Source organism: Salmo trutta, chromosome 12 (genome assembly GCF_901001165.1).
Source record: "Salmo trutta chromosome 12, fSalTru1.1, whole genome shotgun sequence".
NCBI classification, from domain to species: Eukaryota; Metazoa; Chordata; class Actinopteri; order Salmoniformes; family Salmonidae; genus Salmo; species Salmo trutta.
The window spans coordinates 59,849,581-59,876,242 of NC_042968.1; the positions used below are offsets into that span (position 1 = coordinate 59,849,581).

At 41.8% G+C, this 26,662-nt stretch overlaps 1 protein-coding gene across 1 annotated transcript in view; it reads right to left on the bottom strand.

Annotated features, from left to right (window-relative positions):
- Positions 1-4,465: 4,465 nt before the first annotated feature.
- Positions 4,466-26,662, bottom strand: part of LOC115202582 (toll-like receptor 8) — a 32,040-nt gene continuing 9,843 nt past the window's right edge. Inside the window, exon 2 of the mRNA XM_029766692.1 lies at positions 4,466-9,089. Coding sequence (XP_029622552.1) covers positions 5,996-9,089 — 3,094 coding nt within the window. The 3' untranslated portion in view covers positions 4,466-5,995. The remainder of the gene's footprint in view (positions 9,090-26,662) is intronic.

Consider the following 26,662-nt stretch of genomic DNA (forward strand, 5'->3'; position numbering starts at 1 on the left):
TCTCAGTGAGTGAATATAAGTTGCAGTCTCATTGATCAACATCTCAACCAAATACTCATTACGGAATGCCAAACATTGAAAATGACAATGGAGTAGGCAACAACACAAACAGTGTCACGTATACTCCCTCTCTGGCCTCTAGGTCATCAGGCTGCTGATTATCCCACACACCTGTCACCATCGTCTTGCGCACCTGCACCTCATGACACTCACCTGGACTCCATCACCTCCTTGACTGTGTTTCATGTCGGTGTGTTTGTGTTTCGTTTTTTTTTTTTTTTTTTTTTTTTAAACACTCACTCCCTGTACTGGCTTCCCGACTCTCAGCGCACTCGTTACAAACAGATCTGGGACCAGGCTACATTCCAGGCTAACCCTGGTCTCCTGCTGTTTTCATACCATAATGACCGCTGTTCCACATTACCCTTTGACATTTGGTCCAAAAATTGTTTTTGATAAAAAGGCCTGCTGGCTATTTCAACCTTCCAACCGAATATGACGATACCATGGTCCCTTAGTGCCATCTGCTTGTGAAAAGAACAACATCCCGCCAACAATATTTCATCATAGTTGATATATGAACTAGTCAAATGATATGATATAAACCAGGGGTCTCTAACAGGTCGATTGCGACAGCCCATCTATGAGTAGCTCGCCAAACAATTCTGATGTTTTCATATGTTCCACCGCAAACTGTCATAAACAAATCTCACATGTATCAGACACCGCAAGCTCCCAACTGCTATCTAATCAACGCAACATTGACATAATCCCACCGCTGTAGCCACTGTTGGCTTAAAAGGCAAACCTAACACAAAATATCTGCCAATTAATTTCCAGCAATATTGCCGTCTGTCTGTCTGTGTGGTGCGCGCATTTGTTTATTACTTCGTGATGTCATAACCATCTTGTGGGTTGACAGAAATACATTCCCCAAATCCTTCTCAGTTAAATGTTAACTGCAAAGTAGGCTTATGTGGCAGAAGTATATAAGTATTTCTATTATTTGTTATTTGCAAACTTTGCCATGAAATGAGCAGCAGCAGTACAGAACCATTGCTACACCGGCACGTTAGAAGGCACATTCCTCACTAGCTAGAAGCCAAATTAAAAGGGCCAGATGCGCAATTACACTCCAAAATCTACATTTCTTTGTTTTCTTCCAGACCCCCCAAAAAAGTATTCTGATGTGATTTAAGCATTGACATTAACTCAGAATATACAATTTCGTTGTTGCTCTATGAACAATTGTGAAAAATAAAACTGAGAACCTAATTTGGGGAAATATAAAACACTTTTTTGGGGGGGGTCACAGATTTTATAGGGCCCCCCTTGGAGTTGTTTGTTAACCATTATTTTACCAGGTATAATGACAGAAAACATAATGCACTACTTTCTCTTGTACACTAAGGACCTGGGTTTCATTTTTTTCTTTAAGTCGCTCTCATGCTACGAAAGGTTGGCGACCCCTGATACAAACTATTATACTGTAAACCGGAGTTTGTCATGGTCAGGTCATCTAATAGGGTGAAGAGTTCTTCCTGGTCTTAGTTGACCCGAACAGGGGAACAATTTGTAACGTTTAGTATTTTTGACATTCCCCATAAGAAACCATTTCCAAGACAGACAAAAGTATTTTCTCAATGTGGAAGTTCATCACAGTTAGACAGCTTCCTCTTACTGTGCTATATTAAACAGAGGAGGCTCATCTATCCATTACTAGTCTGACATCATTATGGAGGAACAACACTGGTAAGGACAATTACACTTAGATTAAAGAATCAGACATGAAAATAGATTTTTCTGAATGTGTGTATTTCTTATGCTTTACACTTAACAGCTGTTTGCCTTCAAATACTTTTAATTCATGAATTGAATGGCATTTCGATGTCAATTTATGTTCTCTGACTTGAACAATGACCACGGTAGGCTATTATTGTATATTGAGAACTGGGGCCATATCCACAAAGCATGTCAGACTAGAAAAGTACGGGGAATATAGACATTTTACACTCATACTGGTATGCATAAATATAAAAGCTCTGCATGAAGCCTCTTTCGTGATAATTTGATCCGTATCAGTGATTTGATCCGTATCCGTGATTCCCCATGCTTTCTCAAAGGGAGGCCTACAGTATGTTGACGGTCAGCAGAAATGACACATCCATAACCATACAATTTCCATCAGTTTTCACTGACAAAAAGTTAATGGGCCTCATTTATAAACCGTGCGTATATGCAAAATAGACCCCAAAACAGTTTTCACACAAAAGTGGGCATTTAGCAAAACTGTTCTCACCTTCCAGAATAATTAAACCATGTGTAGACAGTTTCTAGTGGTTGAACTAAGTATTGCATTGCTAGCAGGCAAGTAGATTTGTATTTTGTGCAAATTTGTGATATGATGGACACGCTTATTCAATCTCAAGATGTAATCATTTGCCGTTAGTGAGAAGAGAGAACATTTATTTTGTTTATCTTAGCATTTAAAATTAGAAATAGGCATCTATTTCCTAGGCTATTATTTATTTCATTTCCATGATATTGCAATAATAAATTACTCACCTTTTCTGTGATGGTTTCATACTCATGAGGTCCCATCACTCGTTTAATTTGACCCACTTCACAGTAGCAAATGATAAGCTATTTCAAGTATTTTGCTCTATACCATCCGATCTGGAGCGCAGTTAATTAACAGTGGAGCAGACGGTTGGAGGTTACCTCTATAGCTTACGTCTGAATACTGTAATCTCACACTTCTCAAGTAGACAATATTGCATTTATACACATAATACATATTTTCATAACCATTGCAGAATAGATTCCTCACTTCTCCTGGCCATGGATGATGGATTCATATTCCCGAAGTAGCCATAGCCTATAACAAATGACCATGCGCATTTGTCATTTAAATTGGACCTATTGGTATTATTTCAAACTACCTGCCCTCCAGGACACCGACAGCCCCCGATGTCACAGGAAGACCATCAAAGACAACAACCACCCGAGCCACTGCCTGTTCACCCCGCTATCATCCAGAAGGCGAGGTCAGTACAGGTGCATCAAAGCTGGGACCGAGAAACTGAAAAACTGCTTCTATCTCAAGGCCATCAGACTGTTAAACAGCAATCACTAACTCAGAGAGGCTGCTGCCTACATACAGACTCAAATCATTGGGTACTTTAATAAACGGATCACTAGTCACTTTAAATAATGGCACTTTAATAATGTTTACATATATTACATTACTCATCTCATATGTACACTACCATTCAAAAGTTCAGGGTCACTTAGAAATTGATCAGAAATACAGTGTAGACATTGTTAATGTTGTAAATGACTATTGTAGCTGGAAACGGCAGATTTTTTATGGAATATCTACATAGGCGTACAGAGGCCCATTATAAGCAACCATCAGTACTGTTTTCCAATGGCACGTTGTGTTAGCTAATCCAAGTTTATCATTTTAAAAGGCCAATTGATCATTAGAAAACCAAACCCTTTTGCAAGTATGTTAGCACAGCTGAAAACGGTTGTTCTGATTAAAGAAGCAATAAAAACTGGCCTTCTTTAGACTAGTTGTGTATCTGGAGCATCAGCATTTGTGGGTTCGATTACAGGCTCAAAATGACCAGAAACAAATAACTTTCTTCTGAAACTCGTCAGTCTTTTCTTGTTCTGAGAAATGAAGGCTATTCCATGCGAGAAATTGCCAAGAAACTGAAGATCTCGTACAACGCTGTGTCTTTTTTTATATTCAAATGAAAATATGTTGCCAATTGAATGGAAACATAGTTATACACACAACAAAATGTGTTGTAAATAGTACCAGATAGGGGTTCTTTGGGTTGTAACCACAGTGGAACCCTTTTTGGTGCTACATAGAACCCTTTTTTGAAGGTTCAATAAAGAACCATGCTCATAAGGTTCTAAATGGAACCTGCATGGTGCTATAAAGAAACATTTCCTATGGTTCTATTGTATAAAGAACCATTAAAAAAGGTTCTATATAGCACCAAAAAGGGTTCCGCTATGGTTACAACCTTTTTTGGGGTTATATAGAACCCTTTTTTTATTGTTCTTTATATAACCTTTATGGAGAATGGTTCTATAAAGAACATTTCTCAGGGTTTTTAAAAATTCTTGTCAGCCATATTATATTGTTAAAATTCCACAGTGTTTTTTTGTTGATTGGCAAATTGAATCAAGTGAATTACCTCTGGAACAGCTGGGGGTCCCTGAGGAGAGCATTGGGAACCACTGACTGATTTAGTCAACCATTCTAAATTGACACAAGGTACTGTCAGTGGCCATAGACATATACTAGGTAATGGTATAACATAACCCAGTCTGGATTTTTAAAATAGAAAGACTCCCTTCTGGAGACTTGTGTGCTTTCCTCCGACTAGATACCTGGATACCTGTACAAGACCAACACAGGGACACACTAGCCTCCAGGACTAAGTTGCCAGTTATAATAAGAAAGTTTTTAATAAAGGTTTCTACAGAGATATATACAAATGTATGTACTGTATGTGTATAACGAAGAGTATGTATTTATATCAAAGAGCATGTACATATGTACTGTATGCTTGTCAAATCAAATCCCCAAAATATTGGTCGCATACACATATTTAGCAGATGTTATTGCGGGTGTAGCGAAATGCTTGTATAACACAAAAAAAATATACAAAAAATACTGTAAAGTTGCTTAGGAGCTAGAAGCAGAGCTGCCATGTCTACCGGCGCCATCTTGGCCCTAGTCTGCATTTCTGCAGGTTTGTTTTAACGTACAGAGAGCAGTGAGTCTTCTTGTAGAACTTCTGTTTCTTTGGTCCAGACACATTTTCTATCCTTCATACAAGGAGGTGACAGAAAATGTTGTTGTGTTGTTTGATGCAAGAAACCACTTTACAAAATAAATTATATTATTATTCCCATATCATTATTACAGAGAATCAGACAAATTATGCTACCCTCTGCCTATTGGCTACTTAGGTTATTCAAGCCTGTCCTTAAGTCAACAAAAAAGCTCTTTACCCAACTCGCTTTTTAAAGATGTCTAGAAATGTACACGTTTTGTGATCTTGTAGGAAATAATCACTCCCCCATTGATGACAACAAATGATCTATAACTGGTTTAATAACTCACTAACTAGCAAAGGATATAAACAAATGAGCACACGTGGCTACATGCAGCTCTCAAAACAAGCGGATCTTCTCAGGACCGCAATTGTAAAAACAGTCCAGTTCAAAGTGAATGGCACAGATCTTTTGGTGATAAAAAAATAATTATGATATTAATACACTTTGTAAAGTATGAATCGCTAAAGCCTGCACACCCTGTGGGTCCCTAGGACCAGGGATGGAGAACACTGTCTTCCAGAGTCAGATGATACTGTAGGAGAAGCTACTGATATGGAACTAGTAGTGTATATATACATCATGCCAGCCCTGAACACATGAATCAGGAGTTACTCTGCCACCCAGTGGTTGAGATCAGTAAGATTGTCCTCCCATAGGAAACTATTGTAACTACATTTCTTAAAGTATCGGTAGACTGGTTTACACCTGGTCAAAAACATCTGAATGTAGCCAAAATATGATCATAATACTGTTTTCTTACCAGGTATAGATGAGGTCATGTACATCAACAGTAAACATGATTTACTATATTGTACTGTAGATGAGGCAGGCATTTTCACAGAGAAGCTAATGTGACCATTGATAATATAATCCTTCACAGGAAAAACAGAAATTAAGGCCTAATATTCTATTATGGATTGTACAGAAAACCATGCAGCCGCTACAATAGGCTACATTGTGTGTGCGTGTGCGTGTGCGTGTGTGTGAGGGGGAACTACACAGTCATGTCTCTAGGAACTGATTCTAGAACACTGCAGAGTAGGAATTGGAGACCTTTAAGCTGAAGTAAACTCAACCATGTTTTTGGTCAGTTTCCTGTTTTTGGTCAGTTCTTTTCATGACCTTGAGTTCACCGCCCAGTGAAGTATGTGCCGTGTAGTGATGCGTGTGTGGCTCGCTGATCTTTCCGTATGGCTCTCTTCAGGTGGTGCCAGAACCAGCGCTGGGCAGCCGGACCGGCAGTTGCTGGCCACTCCAGAACACTGCGCCTGCAGAGCCGTCTGCGCAGGTGGAGGATGCGTGAGCGTCGCAGAACCTGGGGCTGCAGCAGCAGCAACACCATGGCATCCACACCCTCCTCCACCAGTCGCTGCTGCACCAGCAGGGCGGCCATTTTAACCACACCACGCGACAGGAAGCCCTCTGTCAGCACGAACACAGTTTTCCTGCTCTGCCGCACACTATTGGAAAGGTTATCCATGATAGACATCCCTGGCATCCAATCACGCTCCTCCAGGCAGAGTGGGCGAACCCTCTCTCCGCGCTCCTCTAGTTCCACCCTAAGGTGGTTCAACACCCAATCAGAGGCCAGCGGGTCTGTGGTGTCATACATGACGAAGGCATCGTAGACACAGTCTGTGTCATGTAAGAGACATTGGTGCTTCAGCTTGGCCAAACAGTAGTCAAGAATATAGGACAGGTCCCAGTAAAAGAGGTGTGCTGTGAGAGATACCAACAGAACGTGAACGACGACTAACAACGTGAGGATGCAGAAGGCCATTGCGTTGTCATCCTTCACGCATTCCTCTATGTCGTAACTCAGCACAGACCTGCCCCTCCTCTCCATGGGCATGTCGCACGTCACCTCGATGGCCAGCAGAGGGAGCTCCACCTCATTGCTCCTCATCCACATGTGGAACTCCAGCAAGTCACAGGTGCAGTGGAGCGGGTTCCCCTGTAGTGACAGCTGCTGGAGGTTGTTCTCAGCTCCAGATTCAAACGTTGTCTGGTTGATGAGCTCCAGCAGGTTGAAGCTGAGGTCCAGCACATACAGGCTCCTGGCGCCCCTGAGGAAACCAGGCACTAGCTGGGAAATCCTGTTATGGCTCAGGTCCAGCAGCCTCAGTGAACTGTTAAGAGTGGAGAAGGTTAAGGCCACCTGCTCCAGTTTGTTCTTACTCAAGTCCAGCTCCTCCAGATGTGGCAGTTGTGTGAGCCTCGTCCAGTTAAAGTCCTCAAGTCCGTTTTTACTCAGAGTCAAGTGTCTCAGGGTCTTGGGGAAGTTGTCGTATACCTCAGATGGGATGTGGTGGAGCTGGTTGTATGACAGATCCAGGGACGTCAGGTTATTAAGTTCTCTGAAAAGATGATTAAAGTCCAGACCCTTGTTCCACATGATGTCCAGGCGGTTGCCCTGGAAGTTCAATTCTTGCAGGGAGTTGCTTGACATGGCTTTATCAGTGAGGGTGCTGATCTCATTCCAGCTCAAGTTCAGAACCTTCAGAGAACCCAGGTATTCTAGGAATGCTAAACTGTGGTTTAGCCCTGCCACCAGAAAGTAATGCTTATTATAACTCAAGTCCAACACCTCCAGTGCTGTCAGTTCACTGAATGCATGCTCAAAGCGCAGGTAGACTTTATTCTGGGATAGATCCAAGTACTTCAGCTTGGAGAAATGTACAAACTCACTGCCGTTGAACATGTCTCCAATGAAGTTAGATGACAGGTTGAGACAAGCTGTGTTGTTCAGGCCCTGCAGCATATCAGGGTTTATGTGGAAGATATTGTTTTTGCTGAGGTCGAGCACTGGACCGTACGCAAGACACTCTGGTTTAATGTTAGGCAAATGGCGACGGTAGAATTCATCCTTGTGTATCAAAGGCTCATACCTGTCTATATCTGGCTCATAGCCCCAGCCATACCCATTCACAGACCAGGCATCTGCCCTCTTGGACAGGAAAGTCAGACTGTTCTCTGAGAGGCCAACACTGGATAAATTGTGGAACTTTTCAAAAAGTGAAAGGTCTGTCCAATAGATGAAGTTGGTTGCCAAATTGAGGACAGACAGATTAGCTAAACTGTAAAGTGGTTCCAAGTGATTTTTGTGAAGAGCTGAAAAAACATAGTTTTCTAGGTGCAATGTCTTCAGAGATGCCAGTTTGGAAAAATTCTTTGAGAGGCTCAAGTTGTGGGAATTTTGTCCAGCATTATTGTAAGACAAGTCCATCACTTCTACGAAAGGTAGCACAGAGAGGAAGTCCCCATTGGCTATCTCCCCAATCAGACGATTAAATGAGAGGTACAGGTAGCGTAAGTTGGTGAGGTTCTCAAACCAGGTTGTTTGTAGGTGCTCTAGCGAGTTTCCTGATAGCCTAAGCTCCTGCAGCTGGGAGAGCTTCCTGAAGGCATCTGGGTGGATTTGTAGTGCTCCGTTGGGTGTATTACAGGGAAAGCAGAGGAACGGTGCGTTAGAACACACAGGACAGTTACCCGAAAAGTCTAGAGCTCTCAGATTAGTGAGTGCACTCAGGTCATGCTGGTGAATGTGGGTGATTAGGTTCCGTTCGAGTTTGAGCAGCTGGAGGGATGGGGGGAGGAAATGAGGGATGGATTTCAGTCTGTTAAAAGACAGTGTCAGGTTTGTCAGGTTAGTGAGGCTGGAGAAAGTGTGGTTTGCAATATCCAGGGTCCCATTACAGACACTCCCTTGGCAGTTGTCACTTAAACGGATGACTTTAATTCGTGGAATATCCCTGAAGTTTTCCGGTGTTACAGTCCTGATGTCATTGTACCTCAGAAACAGAATCTGCAACCCAGACGGAAGGCCCCTCGGCACTGTGCAAAGGCCATTACCGTCAAGGAGCAGTGCCTCAAGCTGATCCAGCATGGAGAATGTTTGGTCCTCTATCTTCAATGGATGTTCCTGGGGGTTGAAGTTATAGCTAAGGTCTAGCAGAGTCAGATTATGGAGGTTCCAGAACGAGGAGCTGGAGACTATCTTGATTTGGTTGGAGGACAGGTCGAGCTCTGTGGCGTTCCAGCTGATATCGTGGGGTACCTGGAGTAGCTTCCTGTGCGAGCAGTTGAAGGCCAGTGAATGGTTGAGAGAGATGACATCACAGGGTAGTTTCCTCTGAGCCCAGGTCCTCCCAGAGCAGGAGGGGGAGAGACACAGCAACACTAGGAGTAACAGCAGCCTCTGAAAGGAAGTGTAAAGGGGACACCTGTGGGAACAGGATATGAGTATTTCATGGGCTGAAAACAATCTCAGTTCCCTGAAAGAAGGGACCGGCATAACACATAGCTACAGACTACTTAAAGATACAGTATTATGCATTTCAAAGACTGTTGAGAATATGGAAGAATCCGAACCAAAAAAGAGCGCAGACAGCGTCCCATTACTTCTATTTTAAAAACTGAAAATCTGTCTTGACTTAATTTACTGTGTGGTATGTTCAATACTATGCTGGGCATCCCTGAGCTACAACAAATCCTACAATCCTGCTTCCCTAACTCTTTTCTAAACACTTTTAAGTTACCAAAAGTGTTATGAAATGTAGTAGGCGTACTGTAGTACTTTGGTTGTCAGAAAATTCACCAGTTCACATTTTTACAAGACTGAACTGTTCCTATGCATCACATCAAAATCACACTGTAGGCAAATAAAACACCATTCAGATTAAGTTTAAGCAGACCGGTCATGAACCTGCCATTGATCTGTCAAGGGTTAGTCATGGTGTAGTCAGGGCCCGGAATCCACAAAGCATTGACCAGTGAGTCAATCTAAGTAACAAAATTAAAATATCCCCTTCAAAGTCTGTCAGTTTAAACTATCTGTTTTTTTGCATTGGCTGTCACGTTCTGACCATAGAAAGCTTTTATTTTCTATGGTAGAGTAGGTCAGGGCGTGACAGGGGGTTTTGTCTAGTTGATTTATTTCTATGTTGGTTCTAGTTTCTTTTTCTATGTTGGGGGTTTTGTCTAGTTTCTGTATTACTATGTTGTTGTTTTTTGGAATGATCTCCAATTAGAGGCAGCTGGTCATCGTTGTCTCTAATTGGGGATCATATTTAAGTTGTTGGTTTTCCCACTAGGTTTTGTGGGAGATTATTTTGAGTAAGTGTATGTTGCAACGTTTTGTCACGGTTTGTTGTTTTGTTCATTAGTTTATTTTTATGTCTTGCATAGTTTCACAGTTATAATAAAATGTGGAACGATACACATGCTGCGCTTTGGTCCCATTCTTCAGACTGCCGTGACATTGGCTGTGTCTCAATTCACCAAATCTGCCTATGTTGACCTTCCACATCTATAGGGGAAAGAGCTACAGTGCTGTTTGTCAGACCAGGAAACATCCCGAAAATTGGTCCTCTCACTAAACTTCTGCAGCATCTGAACGGTTGAAGTCGATAATGCTGATGTGCCAACTTTTGTCTGTAGCGTCCAAACCGTTTGGGCTACAAACTAATATGCTCTACTACAGTACCCCACAAGAGTCATGGGACTCGGCTAAAGGTAACCTATACAAATTAATGGAGGTATAGAGGTAGTTTTGTGGCAACAACAAAAAATAGCGTTAAATATGAGCTTTTATCTCCTAGATAAAGGACAGACATTTTAATGAGTTGATTTTACTCCTGGCTCAGTAACATAAGTTTGTCTGGGCAGCATCTTAACATCATCCTAAAATCTACTCTGAGCTGGAAGTTTTTATTTTTATCTTAAAACAGGGGGGACTTTCCTGTTTTGCATGTTATTTTGGCATTAATACGTATCACACATCAGTTTGCAAACAGTGTGAAAAAAAAGAACGGCCCATGTTCTGAATTCTGTTGCTGTACATTTCAAAAGTGCTGAACAAATAGTTATATTGACTATGTCCGTCCTAGCTCACTCATTAATGTCTAAATCGAAATTACAGATTGCCTCATCTGCTTGTCGTCCCCTTGTGCCGTAGTTTGTACATCTCAATTGTCAGTAGAAACCACATGTGTTTAAGCAAGTCAGCCTTATCAACTATATATTTTTAAAAGGCAGTAAATGAGGCTGAATGAACTGTTTCGCTGCCAGACAAGGCTCCGCTGATAGCCAGGTGTAGCAGTGGTAAGGTGTTGGGACTCTGCTGGGACAGCTTTATGTACGCCCTAACAGTTTTTGGGCATGTTTGTCACCGTTATAGTGCAATTAATGTATTGTTTAATATTGTTGTGCAGTGGCATTGCTGGCATGTATCCCACTTTCTTTCTTTTTTTTGCCCCACCAAGATTTACAGGCTAAAATTGCCACTGCAAATTATATACTTAATCGTAATGTACGATTGCCAGGTAAGCCTACTTTACCATTTAATTGTGAATGTTTTGCCGAAAGTACTTATGTCAACCCACAAGACGGTTATCACATCAATTACACAAGGAGTGATAAACAAACACGTGCACCACACAGACAGACGGGCAAAATTGCTGGAAATTAATTGTCAGATATTTTGTTAGTGGCTAACCAGGGATGGGATAATGTGAGTGTTGTGTTGAATAAATAATAGCTGGGAGCTTGCGGTGTCTGATAGGCTACTTGTGAGATTTGTTTATGACAATTTGCGGTGAAAATTGCATGTACTTTCAGAATTGTTTAGCGAGCTACTCATAGGTGGGTTGCGAGCGACTGGTAACTCGTGATCGACCTGACATCGAACAATATCCCACTGTGGTCATTGTTCAAGTCAGACAGCATAAATTGTGATCGAAATGCCATTGAACTCATGAATCACAGGGAGAACTATTTTAACACATACAGATTTTAAGTTTAAAGCATAAGGAATAGACACATTCAGCGATAACCTGTATAAACATAAGTATGTGGACACCCCTTCAAATTAGGGAATTTGGCTATTTCAGCCACACCCATTGTTGACAGCTGTATAAAATCGAGCACACAGCCATGCAATCTAAATAGACAGACATTGGCAGTAAAATTACCTTACTGAAGAGCTCAGTGACTTTCAACATGGCACCGTCATAGGATGCCAACATTCCAACAAGCCAGTTTGTCTAATTTCTGCCCTGCTAGAGCTGCCCCGGTCAACTGTAAGTGCTGTTATTGTGAGGTGGAAACATCTAGGAGCAACAATAGCGAAGTGGTAGGCCACACAAGCTCACAGAACGGAACCGCTGAGTGCTGAAGCTAAAAATCATCTGTCCTCGGTTGCAACACTCACTACCGAGTTCCAAACTACCTCTGGAAACAACGTCAGCACAATAACTGTTCGTCGGGAGCTTCATGAAATGGATTTCCATGGCCGAGCAGCCGCACACAAGCCTATGGTCACAATGTGTATTGCCAAGCATTAGCTGGAGTGGTGCAAAGCTCGCTGCAGTTGGACTCTGGAACAGTGGAAATGCGTTCTCTGGAGGGATGAATCACGCTTCACCATCTGGTAGTCCGTCTGGGGCTGTTTTTCATGGTTAGGACTAGGCCCCTTAGTTCCAGTGAAGGGAAATCTTAACGTTACAGCCTACAATGACATTCTAGACAATTCTGTGCTTCCAACTTTGTGGCAACAGTTTGGGGAAGGCCCTTTCCTGTTTCAGCCAGGGGCGGAAATCCCGGGGGGGACGGGGGGGACACGACCCCACCATCCTGGGAAAAATATGATTTGTCCCCCCCAATATATCACTGAAACATAACTATGTAATTTAAATAATATTAATAATACGCAATGAAAGCAATTGTGCTGATTATAGACACTTAATAGCGCGTTTTTAAGTTTCAAAAGATTGCGACCCCCCCGCCCTTTGCCTCACAATGGTTTGATCCACTGCCAGTTCCTTAGCTTGCTACGTAACTGCGGTGAGGTTCATCCAGTCAATCGCGCACACACACACTAGCTGAATATGCAGAGCTAGCGCGCAAATATTAACTATTAAGCTAGCTAGTACCATTTATGTGGCGTCGTCAAAGATGGAATCAGCATGCAGATGATGTAAGTTAGTGCTTCAAAGTCCCTGTGATAAGGTTAGCGATAAACTGAAGTCCAACCTGAACAGAACTACACTCTCTTCTACCATTGTCTTAAATATATTTAATGGTCTCGTTGCAAAAGCTAAATTGTCGCAAGTGAACTTTTATTTATTTATTTTATTTCACCTTTATTTAACCCGGGTAGCAAAGATTATAGCAAACACCACTGAAACTGAATTGGTGCTCGCTAGCTTTGCAAATTCAGCTATTGTTGGAAGCCAGCCAATATGAAACAAACTATTAAAATTACAAAAGGTTGCAGCATATGTTGTGTAAATGGTGAACTCATACAGCTGTCAACTTTTGTCATTTTAATCCGTTTCACATTTGCTAGCTACCTTTTAGATCGAAGCTCATATAGAATGATTGAAGATGATAGAAGCCCATCTTCTACTGTAAATAACCTACACATTGTGTGTGTAGCCAGCCAGCCAGCCAGGTAGAAAAATGGCAGAAAAATAAAAGACGGACATCAGAGTATTTTTCAATACACCAAAACGCATAGTAAGAACCCTAGTAGCCTAATATCTCAAAGACTAGTTGATAAAATGTTAATAAGAAAGAAATGAAATTCTAATGGAAATGTTTCACAATGATGTCATTAGGCAGAGCAGGCAACAGATGGCACACAGACAGCAGAGTTGGGGACAGATATGCAGGGACAGACTGGCAGAGACAGGGAGTCTCAGGTAAGTTTGTTGAGTCTTTGTTTGGCAACATTATGAAAGGTTCTCAATTTTTTTGACTTGTAAAATAGGAACATAATTGGAAAATGCCATGGATACCCCCACTCTCAACTTAAACTGGTGACTGAACTAAGATTTGTTAAAGGCAATGGTATTGCTGTTGTGATTAGTTGTGTAGTTTTGGGTACCGGTAGTTAGGAGTACGGCAAACACCTTATTTCTTTGGTTCCTCAATATACATTTACCATATTACAATGTAGGCTATGTGTTACAGCACTACTTTTGGTGTCCCCCTCAGGAATTGCTCTTGAGAAAATTTCATGTAATTGTCCCCTCCAAAGTGGATATCAGATTTTCGCCCCTGGTTTCAGCGTGACAATGCCCCCGTGCACGAAGCGAGGTCCATACATAAAGGCTTTGTCGAGATTGTTGTGGAAGAACTAGACTGGCCTGCACAGAGCCCTGACCTCAACTCCATCAAACACCTTTGGGATGAATTGGAACATTGCCCAATATCAGTGCCCAACTTCACTAATGCTCTTGTGGCTGAATGGAAGCAAGTCCTCGCAGAAATGTTCCAACATTTAGTGGAAAGCCTTCCCTGAAGAGTGGAGGCTATTATAGTAGCAAAGGGGAGAATCAACTCCATATTAATGCCCCTGATTTTGTAATGAGATGTTCGACGAGTAGGTGTCCACATACTTTTGGTGTTGTAGTGTATCTATTTTAATGCCTGATTCTTTTATCTAAGTGTCATTTTCAAGTGTTGTTTTTTCATAATGCTGTTAGAGTTGTCAGAGAGAAGTAGTGGTTGGAGGAGCCTCTGCTGGGTAATAGGCCTATAGCACAGTAAGAGGAAGTTGTCTAACTGCCTGTGATGAACTTCCACATTCAGAGAAAATACTTTCTATCTGTCTGGGGAATGTAAAGAAATGCTAATGTTGTTGCCAGGATTCTTCTTTTCACAACCGGATGGCATATTGTACTGAATCATACAGTTTGGTTGTTAAAAGCTGGATTTTGATTACCCTTATCAACACTCCATCAATCCCATTCAACAACTGTCTAAATCGCTTTTGGCACAGTAGGCCTTAGGCATCAAGTCACTTGCCGATAATGTTGCATAAAACGATTGAAAGGTCTATCATTAATCATCGAACACTTAGACCCCAGATGCTATCAACTGCCCAATGTATACCTTTACTTAAGGGATAACTTGAAATAACATGATGTAGGTTAATGATGAAATCAAAAGAAGCATTAGTGATTATTTATTAGCCTAGTGGTTATAAGTATTTAGGTAAACTCAGCAAAAAAAAAGAAACATCCCTTTTTCAGGACCCTGTCTTTCAAAGATAATTTGAAAAATCCAAATAACTTCACAGATCTTCATTGTAAAGGGCTTTAACACTGTTCCCCATGCTTGTTCAATGAACCATAAACAATTAATGAACATGCACCTGTGGAACGGTCATTAAGACGCAAACAGCTTACAGACAGTAGGCAATTAAGGTCACAGTTATGAAAACTTAGGACACTAAAAAGGCTTTTCTACTGACTCTGAAAAACACCAAAAGAAAGATGCCCAGGGTCCCTGCTCATCTGCGGGAACATGCCTTAGGCATGCTGCAAGGAGGCATGAGGACTGCAGATGTGGCCAGGGCAATAAATTGCAATCTCTGTACTGTGAGACGCCTAAGACAGCGCTACAGAGAGACAAGACAGACAGCTGATCGTCCTCGCAGTAGCAGACCACGTGTAACAACACCTGCACAGGATCGGTACATCCGAACATCACACCTGCGGGACAGGTACAGGATGGCAACAAGAACTGCCCGAGTAATGCACAATCCCTCCATCAGTGCTCAGACTGTCCGCAATAGGCTGAGAGAGGCTGGACTGAGGGCTTGTAGGTCTGTTGTAAGGCAGGTCCTCACCAGACATCACCGGCAACAACGTCGCCTATGGACACAAACCCGTCGTCGCTGGACCAGACAGGACTGGCAAAAAAGTGCTCTTCACTGACGAGTCGCGGTTTTGTCTCACCAGGGGTGATGGTCGGATTCGTGTTTATCGTCGAAGGAATGAGCGTTACACCGAGGCCTGTACTCTGGAGCGGGAACGATTTGGAGGTGGAGGATCCGTCAAGGTCTGGGGCGGTGTGTCACAGCATCATTGGACTGAGCTTGTTGTCATTGCAGGCAATCTCAATGCTGTGCGTTACAGGGAAGACATCCTCCTCCCTCATGTGGTACCCTTCCTGCAGGTTCATCCTGACAAGACCCTCTAGCATGACAATGCCACCAGCCATACTGCACATTCTGTGCGTGATTTCCTGCAAGACAGGAATGTCAGTGTTCTGCCATGGCCAGCGAAGAGCCCGGATCTCAATCCCATTGAGCACGTCTAGGACCTGTTGGATCGGCGGGTGAGTGCTAGGGCCATTCCTCCCAAAAATGTCCGGGAACTTGCAGGTGCCTTGGTGGAAGAGTGGGGTAACATCTCACAGCAAGAACTAGCAAATCTGGTGCAGTCCATGAGGAGGAGATGCACTGCAGTACTTAATGCAGCTGGTGGCCACACCAGATACTGACTGTTACTTTTGATTTTGACCCCCCCCCCCTTTGTTGAGGGACACATTATTCAATTTCTGTTAGTCACATGTCTGTGGAACTTGTTCAGTTTATGTCTCAGTTGTTGAATCTTGTTATGTTCATGCTGAAAATAAATGCAGTTGACAGTGAGAGGAAGTTTCTTTTTTTGCTGAGTACATATCATGTGAATTAGGCCTCATGTAAAATCATTGTCAAATGTGCAAGAGATAGGCTACTCTTAGGTCTAGATTATTTGTGGGTTGATCATAAAGCAATATCAAAACATGCTTTCAACTCCAAAGAAATTGCCTGTCTATGTCACAGGAACCACTGACTTGATGCCTTTTTATAATCAAGACACCTGCTGGTAACTCTTAACTGGTGAAGACAGCTCATGAGGTCTTCTAAATATCTGTCGACTAGGTGATGGCTTTGTCTAGACTGATCCGTGGAGAACGGAAACCAAATTAGATTTGATGAATTTTGGTCCATGGTCCATGCGCATGTTGCTCTTTTCTAATTGGTTAATTTATCCGTCCGCCCGTCAAAAATTCAATTTATCTGGGGCCTCATTTATAACGGTTGCGTAAATTGCACATTAAATATCTGCGTTCGCCATTTCTGAAAAGACTGCACATGTACAGATATATTGAGATGTATAAACTTGGCGCACGCCATACATACGCTTGTTTCCCGTTATAAATTAGACCTATCCTGAAACTGTGCGCGTGTGAACGATAATTAAAACTCCGCCTGAAAAACAACCATCATTCACCTGTTATGGTTATAATAACGCTCTTATTTGCTGTATACTTTGGAAGTATTCGAATTAGGACGAGGCAGTTTTCTAAAAGATAACATTAGCGAACTTGATCAAATGTCTTTGTAGGTGATGGCAGAATGTTATACTTTTGCCGTGGCATTTGCTGTAAGGCTATCTGGCAGACAACAATTGCACATTGCTGTGGACCTGTAAACAGACCGTTTGACTTTAATAGCACCTAAATGTTTTGCATTTACTTTTTGTTGAACCTATGCTGCATTGCCCGAATTCTGAAACATTGTCTTTGTCTACTTACAGTGGTAGCCATACACACTTCAATGCAAAAGATAAACTGTCTATTCACCTGTTAAAATCTACTGTATGTTATGAACCACTCTTCCTTTCAAATGACATGAGCAAAATACTTGAAATAATACCAATAGGTCCAATTTAAATGACAAATGCGCATGGTCATTTGTTATAGGCTATGGCTACTTCGGGAATATGAATCCATCATCCATGGCCAGGAGAAGTGAGGAATCTATTCTGCAATGGTTATGAAAATATGTATTATGTGTATAAATGCAATATTGTCTACTTGAGAAGTGTGAGATTACAGTATTCAGACGTAAGCTATAGAGGTAACCTCCAACCGTCTGCTCCACTGTTAATTAACTGCGCTCCAGATCGGATGGTATAGAGCAAAATACTTGAAATAGCTTATCATTTGCTACTGTGAAGTGGGTCAAATTAAACGAGTGATGGGACCTCATGAGTATGAAACCATCACAGAAAAGGTGAGTAATTTATTATTGCAATATCATGGAAATGAAATAAATAATAGCCTAGGAAATAGATGCCTATTTCTAATTTTAAATGCTAAGATAAACAAAATAAATGTTCTCTCTTCTCACTAACGGCAAATGATTACATCTTGAGATTGAATAAGCGTGTCCATCATATCACAAATTTGCACAAAATACAAATCTACTTGCCTGCTAGCAATGCAATACTTAGTTCAACCACTAGAAACTGTCTACACATGGTTTAATTATTCTGGAAGGTGAGAACAGTTTTGCTAAATGCCCACTTTTGTGTGAAAACTGTTTTGGGGTCTATTTTGCATATACGCACGGTTTATAAATGAGGCCCATTAACTTTTTGTCAGTGAAAACTGATGGAAATTGTATGGTTATGGATGTGTCATTTCTGCTGACCGTCAACATACTGTAGGCCTCCCTTTGAGAAAGCATGGGGAATCACGGATACGGATCAAATCACTGATACGGATCAAATTATCACGAAAGAGGCTTCATGCAGAGCTTTTATATTTATGCATACCAGTATGAGTGTAAAATGTCTATATTCCCCGTACTTTTCTAGTCTGACATGCTTTGTGGATATGGCCCCAGTTCTCAATATACAATAATAGCCTACCGTGGTCATTGTTCAAGTCAGAGAACATAAATTGACATCGAAATGCCATTCAATTCATGAATTAAAAGTATTTGAAGGCAAACAGCTGTTAAGTGTAAAGCATAAGAAATACACACATTCAGAAAAATCTATTTTCATGTCTGATTCTTTAATCTAAGTGTAATTGTCCTTACCAGTGTTGTTCCTCCATAATGATGTCAGACTAGTAATGGATAGATGAGCCTCCTCTGTTTAATATAGCACAGTAAGAGGAAGCTGTCTAACTGTGATGAACTTCCACATTGAGAAAATACTTTTGTCTGTCTTGGAAATGGTTTCTTATGGGGAATGTCAAAAATACTAAATGTTACAAATTGTTCCCCTGTTCGGGTCAACTAAGACCAGGAAGAACTCTTCACCCTATTAGATGACCTGACCATGACAAACTCCGGTTTACAGTATAATAGTTTGTATCAGGGGTCGCCAACCTTTCGTAGCATGAGAGCGACTTAAAGAAAAAAATGAAACCCAGGTCCTTAGTGTACAAGAGAAAGTAGTGCATTATGTTTTCTGTCATTATACCTGGTAAAATAATGGTTAACAAACAACTCCAAGGGGGGCCCTATAAAATCTGTGACCCCCCCCAAAAAAGTGTTTTATATTTCCCCAAATTAGGTTCTCAGTTTTATTTTTCACAATTGTTCATAGAGCAACAACGAAATTGTATATTCTGAGTTAATGTCAATGCTTAAATCACATCAGAATACTTTTTTGGGGGGTCTGGAAGAAAACAAAGAAATGTAGATTTTGGAGTGTAATTGCGCATCTGGCCCTTTTAATTTGGCTTCTAGCTAGTGAGGAATGTGCCTTCTAACGTGCCGGTGTAGCAATGGTTCTGTACTGCTGCTGCTCATTTCATGGCAAAGTTTGCAAATAACAAATAATAGAAATACTTATATACTTCTGCCACATAAGCCTACTTTGCAGTTAACATTTAACTGAGAAGGATTTGGGGAATGTATTTCTGTCAACCCACAAGATGGTTATGACATCACGAAGTAATAAACAAATGCGCGCACCACACAGACGGCAATATTGCTGGAAATTAATTGGCAGATATTTTGTGTTAGGTTTGCCTTTTAAGCCAACAGTGGCTACAGCGGTGGGATTATGTCAATGTTGCGTTGATTAGATAGCAGTTGGGAGCTTGCGGTGTCTGATACATGTGAGATTTGTTTATGACAGTTTGCGGTGGAACATATGAAAACATCAGAATTGTTTGGCGAGCTACTCATAGATGGGCTGTCGCAATCGACCTGTTAGAGACCCCTGGTTTATATCATATCATTTGACTAGTTCATATATCAACTATGATGAAATATTGTTGGCGGGATGTTGTTCTTTTCACAAGCAGATGGCACTAAGGGACCATGGTATCGTCATATTCGGTTGGAAGGTTGAAATAGCCAGCAGGCCTTTTTATCAAAAACAATTTTTGGACCAAATGTCAAAGGGTAATGTGGAACAGCGGTCATTATGGTATGAAAACAGCAGGAGACCAGGGTTAGCCTGGAATGTAGCCTGGTCCCAGATCTGTTTGTAACGAGTGCGCTGAGAGTCGGGAAGCCAGTACAGGGAGTGAGTGTTTAAAAAAAAAAAAAAAAAAAAAAAACGAAACACAAACACACCGACATGAAACAGTCAAGGAGGTGATGGAGTCCAGGTGAGTGTCATGAGGTGCAGGTGCGCAAGACGATGGTGACAGGTGTGTGGGATAATCAGCAGCCTGATGACCTAGAGGCCAGAGAGGGAGTATACGTGACACTGTTTGTGTTGTTGCCTACTCCATTGTCATTTTCAATGTTTGGCATTCCGTAATGAGTATTTGGTTGAGATGTTGATCAATGAGACTGCAACTTATATTCACTCACTGAGAAAGCCAAAAGTTTGTTGAATTTCCAATTGTGTTATCACTATGCTTTCAACCATCTAAAAGCACAACCAAATTCCAATGGAAAACAATGTCTGATTTTGGTTTAGTTGTCACACAAATGTCTATCACTGCTTTCAACCATTTTAAAGCACAGCAAAGTTCAAATGGGAGTACAATGTCAGATATTTTGTTTATACAACAGAATGTGTTATCAGTGTTTCATCTAATAGCAGAACCAAATGACCTGTATTTCCTTTTAGATTACATTAAATAGAAGTGCAAGTGATCAATACCGTTTGAGATGTTGCACAAATTATTAAGATCTCCACAGACCTGCGACAACCTACACATGCTATCTTGAACATGCACGCTTTATATGGTTACATAAGAAGACATTTATAGTTAGAGTAACCTTAATGTGGCCATGGATGTTTTACACATTTTAAGGTTGAATGTTACATTAGTTTGTAAGATAGCCTTAACTTTTGTCTATTTATTGTATTACAAAAGCAATATTGAATTGACCTCGGACAGCATTTTACCTGGGAAGCCCAATTCCCCATTCAAACTGTTTCTAAATACACAATTAAATTAAAACACAGACTACCCCTTGCTAATCAGGACACTCTTGGGAATGTTGTGGTGGACTGTCAACACAATTGATTCACAGTGTTACGAACCGGCTCAGAGTTCGCAACAAAAGGGAGACAACGTGGAGACAAGGAGTATCAAAATATATATTTATTAAATAAAGTAACTAAGTAATTAACAATGGTGTGTGTAATCAGTAATCAGTAGTGTAAGTGAGTGTTTTGCATACCTGAATGTAATAATGCAGGGTGTTGAAAGGTGCCAAAGCAAATAACCAAAAAGCCACAAAACTACACAACCAAAATCAACAAAGTGTCTGCGTGGAGAGTCTCCCCAATGACTGTGGAAGAGTTGTCTTTATCCTGGGACACACCCGAGCCCAGGTGCTTCCCATTTAGCTGACGACCCTTCCAACTCCGCCCACCGGCATCCTAATAAGGAAACAAGAACAGAGAGAATACGGCAGACAGAGTGGGAGGGTCGTCACACACCCCCCCATAAAACCGGGGACCAACAAGGGCCCCGGAACAACGTACCAGCCTCTGCGTCCCAAATTGACACAGGCCTCCGCGTCCCAAACCGACACAGGCCTCTGCGTCCCAAATTTACGAGAGGTTACATGTTCACCTTCCACTTGCCCCAGCCAACCTCCTTCTCCCCAGACCTCAGCAACCTTTGTGTACAGGAAGCAACATTTAAGAGGAAAGGAGAACACAAGACCAGGAGGGAACAGACAGGAAAGTTAGAACATGACAAAACCAAACAATGGTCAGTCACATAACACTCAGGAACAGGGCGCACAAGAGACCACATCAGCTACAAACGCAAACAACATCTCCCAACTGTTCAGTCACAACTCAACGGTTGTCATTTCCCAATGATTCATAGTCACTCCAACAATTCATAGTCACTCCAACAATTCATAGTCACTCCAACAATTCATAGTCACTCCAACAATTCATAGTCACTCCAACAATTCATAGTCACTCCAACGATTCATAGACACTAAACTCATAACCGAATACGAGTACAGACCAGAGGGTGTAATAAAGGCAAAAATGTCATGTGCCCTACTCGTCAGTGGCACCTGCCAATAGCACAATAACAGGTCAAATTTGCTCACAAACTTAGCTGCGCCGACTTGATCAACGCAGTCCTCCATCTGAGGAAGAGGAAATTAATCCGGCTTAGTGACTCCGTTTACCTTACGGTGGTCCGTTCCATCCGGTTTACTGACCAAGATACAGGGAGAAGCCCAACTGGAGAAAGAAGGCTCTGCTATCTTACTCTCCAGCATGTACCTGACCTCAGCATCCAGACAACGCAGTTTCTTTACAGAGACTCTATAGAACCGCTGACGAATGGGGTCAGCATCTCCAATGTCAATATCATGCTCTATCAAGTTTGTACGTGTAGGTGTCACAGAAAACAAACCTGGAATTTTCCGAATCAGACCAACCAGCTCTTTCCGCCCATCAACAGGTAGCTGAGTAAAAGGGCCATAATATCCAGTGTCTCAGAATTTTTCAATCTACCCTGCAGTATGCAATCATCGGGACCAGGAACATTTTTTTCCTCATGCACAGACCTAGCATTAAAAGAACCAAGGGAAGTAACGTTATCAGCCAAACGAACAGGTTTACCATCCTCTGTAGACACCCACTTTCTCATCAGAACATCCTCTTGGAGAAAATAACCATGTGCGACATCTCCCAACTGTTCCACAGGCACAATTTGGTCACGCAACTCTTCTAATGTGGGGTCAGTCCGTGGCGCATTGTTTAGATCGGAGCGGAGTACAGACAACGGAATAACAGGGAAAACAGTGAGAGACTTCTTTGTGGTATTCTCATTTACCGGAGCAGGGACCAGGTCACCATGGCTCATAGACCGCGTCACTGCACCCGCAGAGAACACCGCTGGGAACCTCTGCGCACTCTCATCAGGAATCCCTACAATTGACGGTTTAGTGGAAACCACTAGAGATGGAAACACGACAGGCCACACACACTCACCAGCCAAGTTATTCCCAAGGATAACGTCGATACCCTCAATAGGCAACGAAGGACGCACCCCCACAACAACCTCACCTTTCACCAGTCCACAATCCAATATCAGTTTATGCAATGGAACTGACAGATTGTTCAAACCTATTCCCCTAATTAGAACACTATTCCCAGAATCAGTCTCAGCAGAGAAGGGTAACACAGATTCCAACACAAACGATTCCGAGGCACCTGTGTCTCGTAGGATCTTCACTGGCACTAGGTTCTTACTTCCTAACATAGACACAAAACCCTTAGTAAAGAAAGGTAAATAGTCTGGGTCAATATGAACTTTCACATGCCCCTGGGCCTGAGACAATGTTTCAGGAGTAAACTGATGTGGAACAGACGCAGCTAACGCCGTAGGCCTAGATTTAACGTTAGCACACGTACTGAATTTACCCCTAGACCTGAGAACCGGACATTCGTTTTTCCAATGACCTGAGCCTTGACAGTAGTGACACTCTTGACCAAAGTTAGTTTTACCACGGGAGTCAGGCTCAACCCTAGTTGAATAAAACTCTCCCCGTGAACCAGAGTATCTCTGTGAGCGAGGCCCAAATCTCTCCGAACGCCCCCACTCACTCCAAGTACGGGGTTCTACAAAAACACTTTTGTGAGTCAAAACATATTCGTCTGCCAAAACCGCAGCTTCAGCGACAGTCTTTACTTTTCATTCGTTAATATACGTCGCTATATGATCAGGGATTGTGTCCTTAAATTGCTCTAGCATAATCAGATCACACAGCCCTTGAAAAGTCATAACCGCAGAGGCGGAACACCAGCGATTAAACTGTGAAGATAATTTTCGCGCAAACTCAACATGAGTCTGCTTATCATCCCTTTCTAAAGTTCTAAATCGTTGGCGGTAAGCCTCAGGAACCAATTCGTAAATCTGTAACACCGCCGTTTTAACCTTATCATAACTGACTGTCGGCTACACTAAGAGCTGAATATGCTTCCTGCGCTTTACCAGTCAGCACACACTGCAACATTAAAGTTCGGTCAGAACCAGGCCAACTCCTAGCGTCAGCAACACGCTCAAACAACGAAAAGAATGTCTCAGGGTCCCTTTCATTAAACTGAGGCAACAACCGTAAATTCCCAACAATGTCAAATGTGTCCGGGGCACGACCAAAAGAGGAACGATTCCTAAGTAAATCTGCGTCACCTTCCCAGAGCAAACTCTCTCCTGAGAGCTTTCCTTCCCTAACCAACTCTAGTCGCTCTTGTTGCAGCTTGATTTTAGCACTCTCCATATCCTGTTTAAATTCCAATTCCTTCTCATACTTTACACGATCGTGCTCTAGCTTCTCACGATCATGCTCTAGCTGTAACAGAAGCAGCTCTTTCTGCTGTTCAAAAAGAAGACTACTAGGACTAACCGATGGAGTGGTAATTGTGACATATCGGGGTGACGGCGAGTCCTCAGCAGAGGCTGCCCCAGTGGTGACGTCAAGAATACCACTCTCCATCAGATTGGCCTTCAATCTTAACCTAATAGAATTTTTTAGACGTTTATCACTAATTTCAACCTTGTAGTGTTCAGCAACCTTCAACAGCTGTTCTTTAGTACATAAGTCTAACAGTTCCTCTGATGGAAAGCGAATGAACTCGTCTACATTAGACGCCATAGTCAGAGAGAGAAAAAAAAAATTCTCACTCAACCCCTCTGAGCACACCAGACCACAACAAGAGAAATAACAAATCACACTGGCACCACAGAAAGAGAGATGAGATATGGAGCTTCCCCAAAACCTACAATAACTCAACCCTAGTCTTCATGCAGATTTGCGGTGGGTAATTATGCACTGTAGCCCGCTGGCAAGGAAGTAACCCCCCAGCACGCTGGTAGATTCCACCAAGCCACGGATGTGCTCCCGAGACAACTGCTCAGTCCACAGACACCACACAAAAATAACAAACATTAACAATGCCCAACATATTCCAAAAATGAAACACGTCGCTAAGCCTATCAGGGGAAAAAGGCTATAGCTCCGGGTAGTAAGTTTCACTACCCTATCCAAATCTCCCACCAAGGTACACAGCTGATTGTACTCACCTCCTCAGACCAACATCCCAACAGCGAGTAGAACAAGCGTTTCCAGGCTGGGCAGAGGCCTGGAAACTAACCAATGTACTCTCTCCAACACAGCACACAAACCAAACAACCAAAGGCAACCAGTACTGAGCACCAAACTCAAACTAACAAAATATACAAACAAAGTACCTACAGAATTTAACATACCTCCACATTTTCTCCCAAACACAATCCGTTCAAGATCCCGGATGAGCTCCCACTTGTTACGAACCGGCTCAGAGTTCGCAACAAAAGGGAGACAAGGAGTATCAAAATATATATTTATTAAATAAAGTAACTAAGTAATTAACAATGGTGTGTGTAATCAGTAGTGTAAGTGAGTGTTTTGCATACCTGAATGTAATAATGCAGGGTGTTGAAAGGTGCCAAAGCAAATAACCAAAAAGCCACAAAACTACACAACCAAAATCAACAAAGTGTCTGCGTGGAGCGAGTCTCCCCAATGACTGTGGAAGAGTTGTCTTTATCCTGGGACACACCCGAGCCCAGGTGCTTCCCATTTAGCTGACGACCCTTCCAACTCCGCCCACTGGCATCCTAATAAGGAAACAAGAACAGAGAGAATACGGCAGACAGAGTGGGAGGGTTGTCACAACGGGAACCTGGTAAAATTATGTTTGTAGTGTAGCTAGCCACTGAATGGCTCTGAATTCAATGTCAGCATGCAGTCAAAGATATAACTACTTTTTGGAGCTAACTAGTGCTCTCAAATAGTACCCTGATGTCGACAGCAGATGGGAGTTGTATTCATAATATTACTACTGTAACTTAGTTGGCAAACATATATTTTGAGAAAATAAGTTATATTAAGTGGCTAGCTAGCTAGCTAGCATTAGCAACGTTTTGTTGTCAAGACTGAGACCAAGCTAACTAACAATGTAACAAAGTATAATTTCAGATTCGAAAAATACTCCATCAAGCTCTGCATTTCAGGAATCACAGTAGCAAGTACTCCTGTCGAATTTCTTTATTATTTTGCCATTTAAACAACTTTTTTTTACAGAAAAATAGTTTTTGCCATAGCCCTCACTGGCTTTCATGTGATTTAAATGTGAGCGTGTTTGAGGTTAAAGACACGACAGTTGCTATCCATTGGAGTGCTGCGATTGGTTGCCCAAAATTTCGGGTCGGGCCTTAGCGAAGGATTAATTGCGTTTGGTTGACAACACAAATAAATATTAACATTTGAAGAAGATATATCTGGAAAATTAATTAAATGATTTAAAAATAAAAAATTAAAGGTCTTTCTACCTTCATCAGAGTGTTGTGTATATTTCAACAAGTTTAATTCACCAAGAATGTCATTCATGCATTTTGATTATGAATCATTATTGCATCAAAACTTTTGTATTTGCTACTGACATGGGCTCATTTGTTATCACCTAAAGCGTCATGATGAAAAGTGAAAAAGCTGGAAAATGTTTTAAAAAATGCTGTAAAGGAGTAAAGATTATTGTTGTATCCTCAATTCCACATGACTGTGACATCGTTACAGTGACATACTGTGAGATTCCACATTGGATGATCATAAGATTATCTCAGCAACAAAGATGTACTTTAAAAGCAACTGATGGCAATAAACAACTTGTCTGATAGAAAACGGCCCATGTGGCATCAATATTAGTCAGAAAAAATTATTATAGTGTCAAAATTG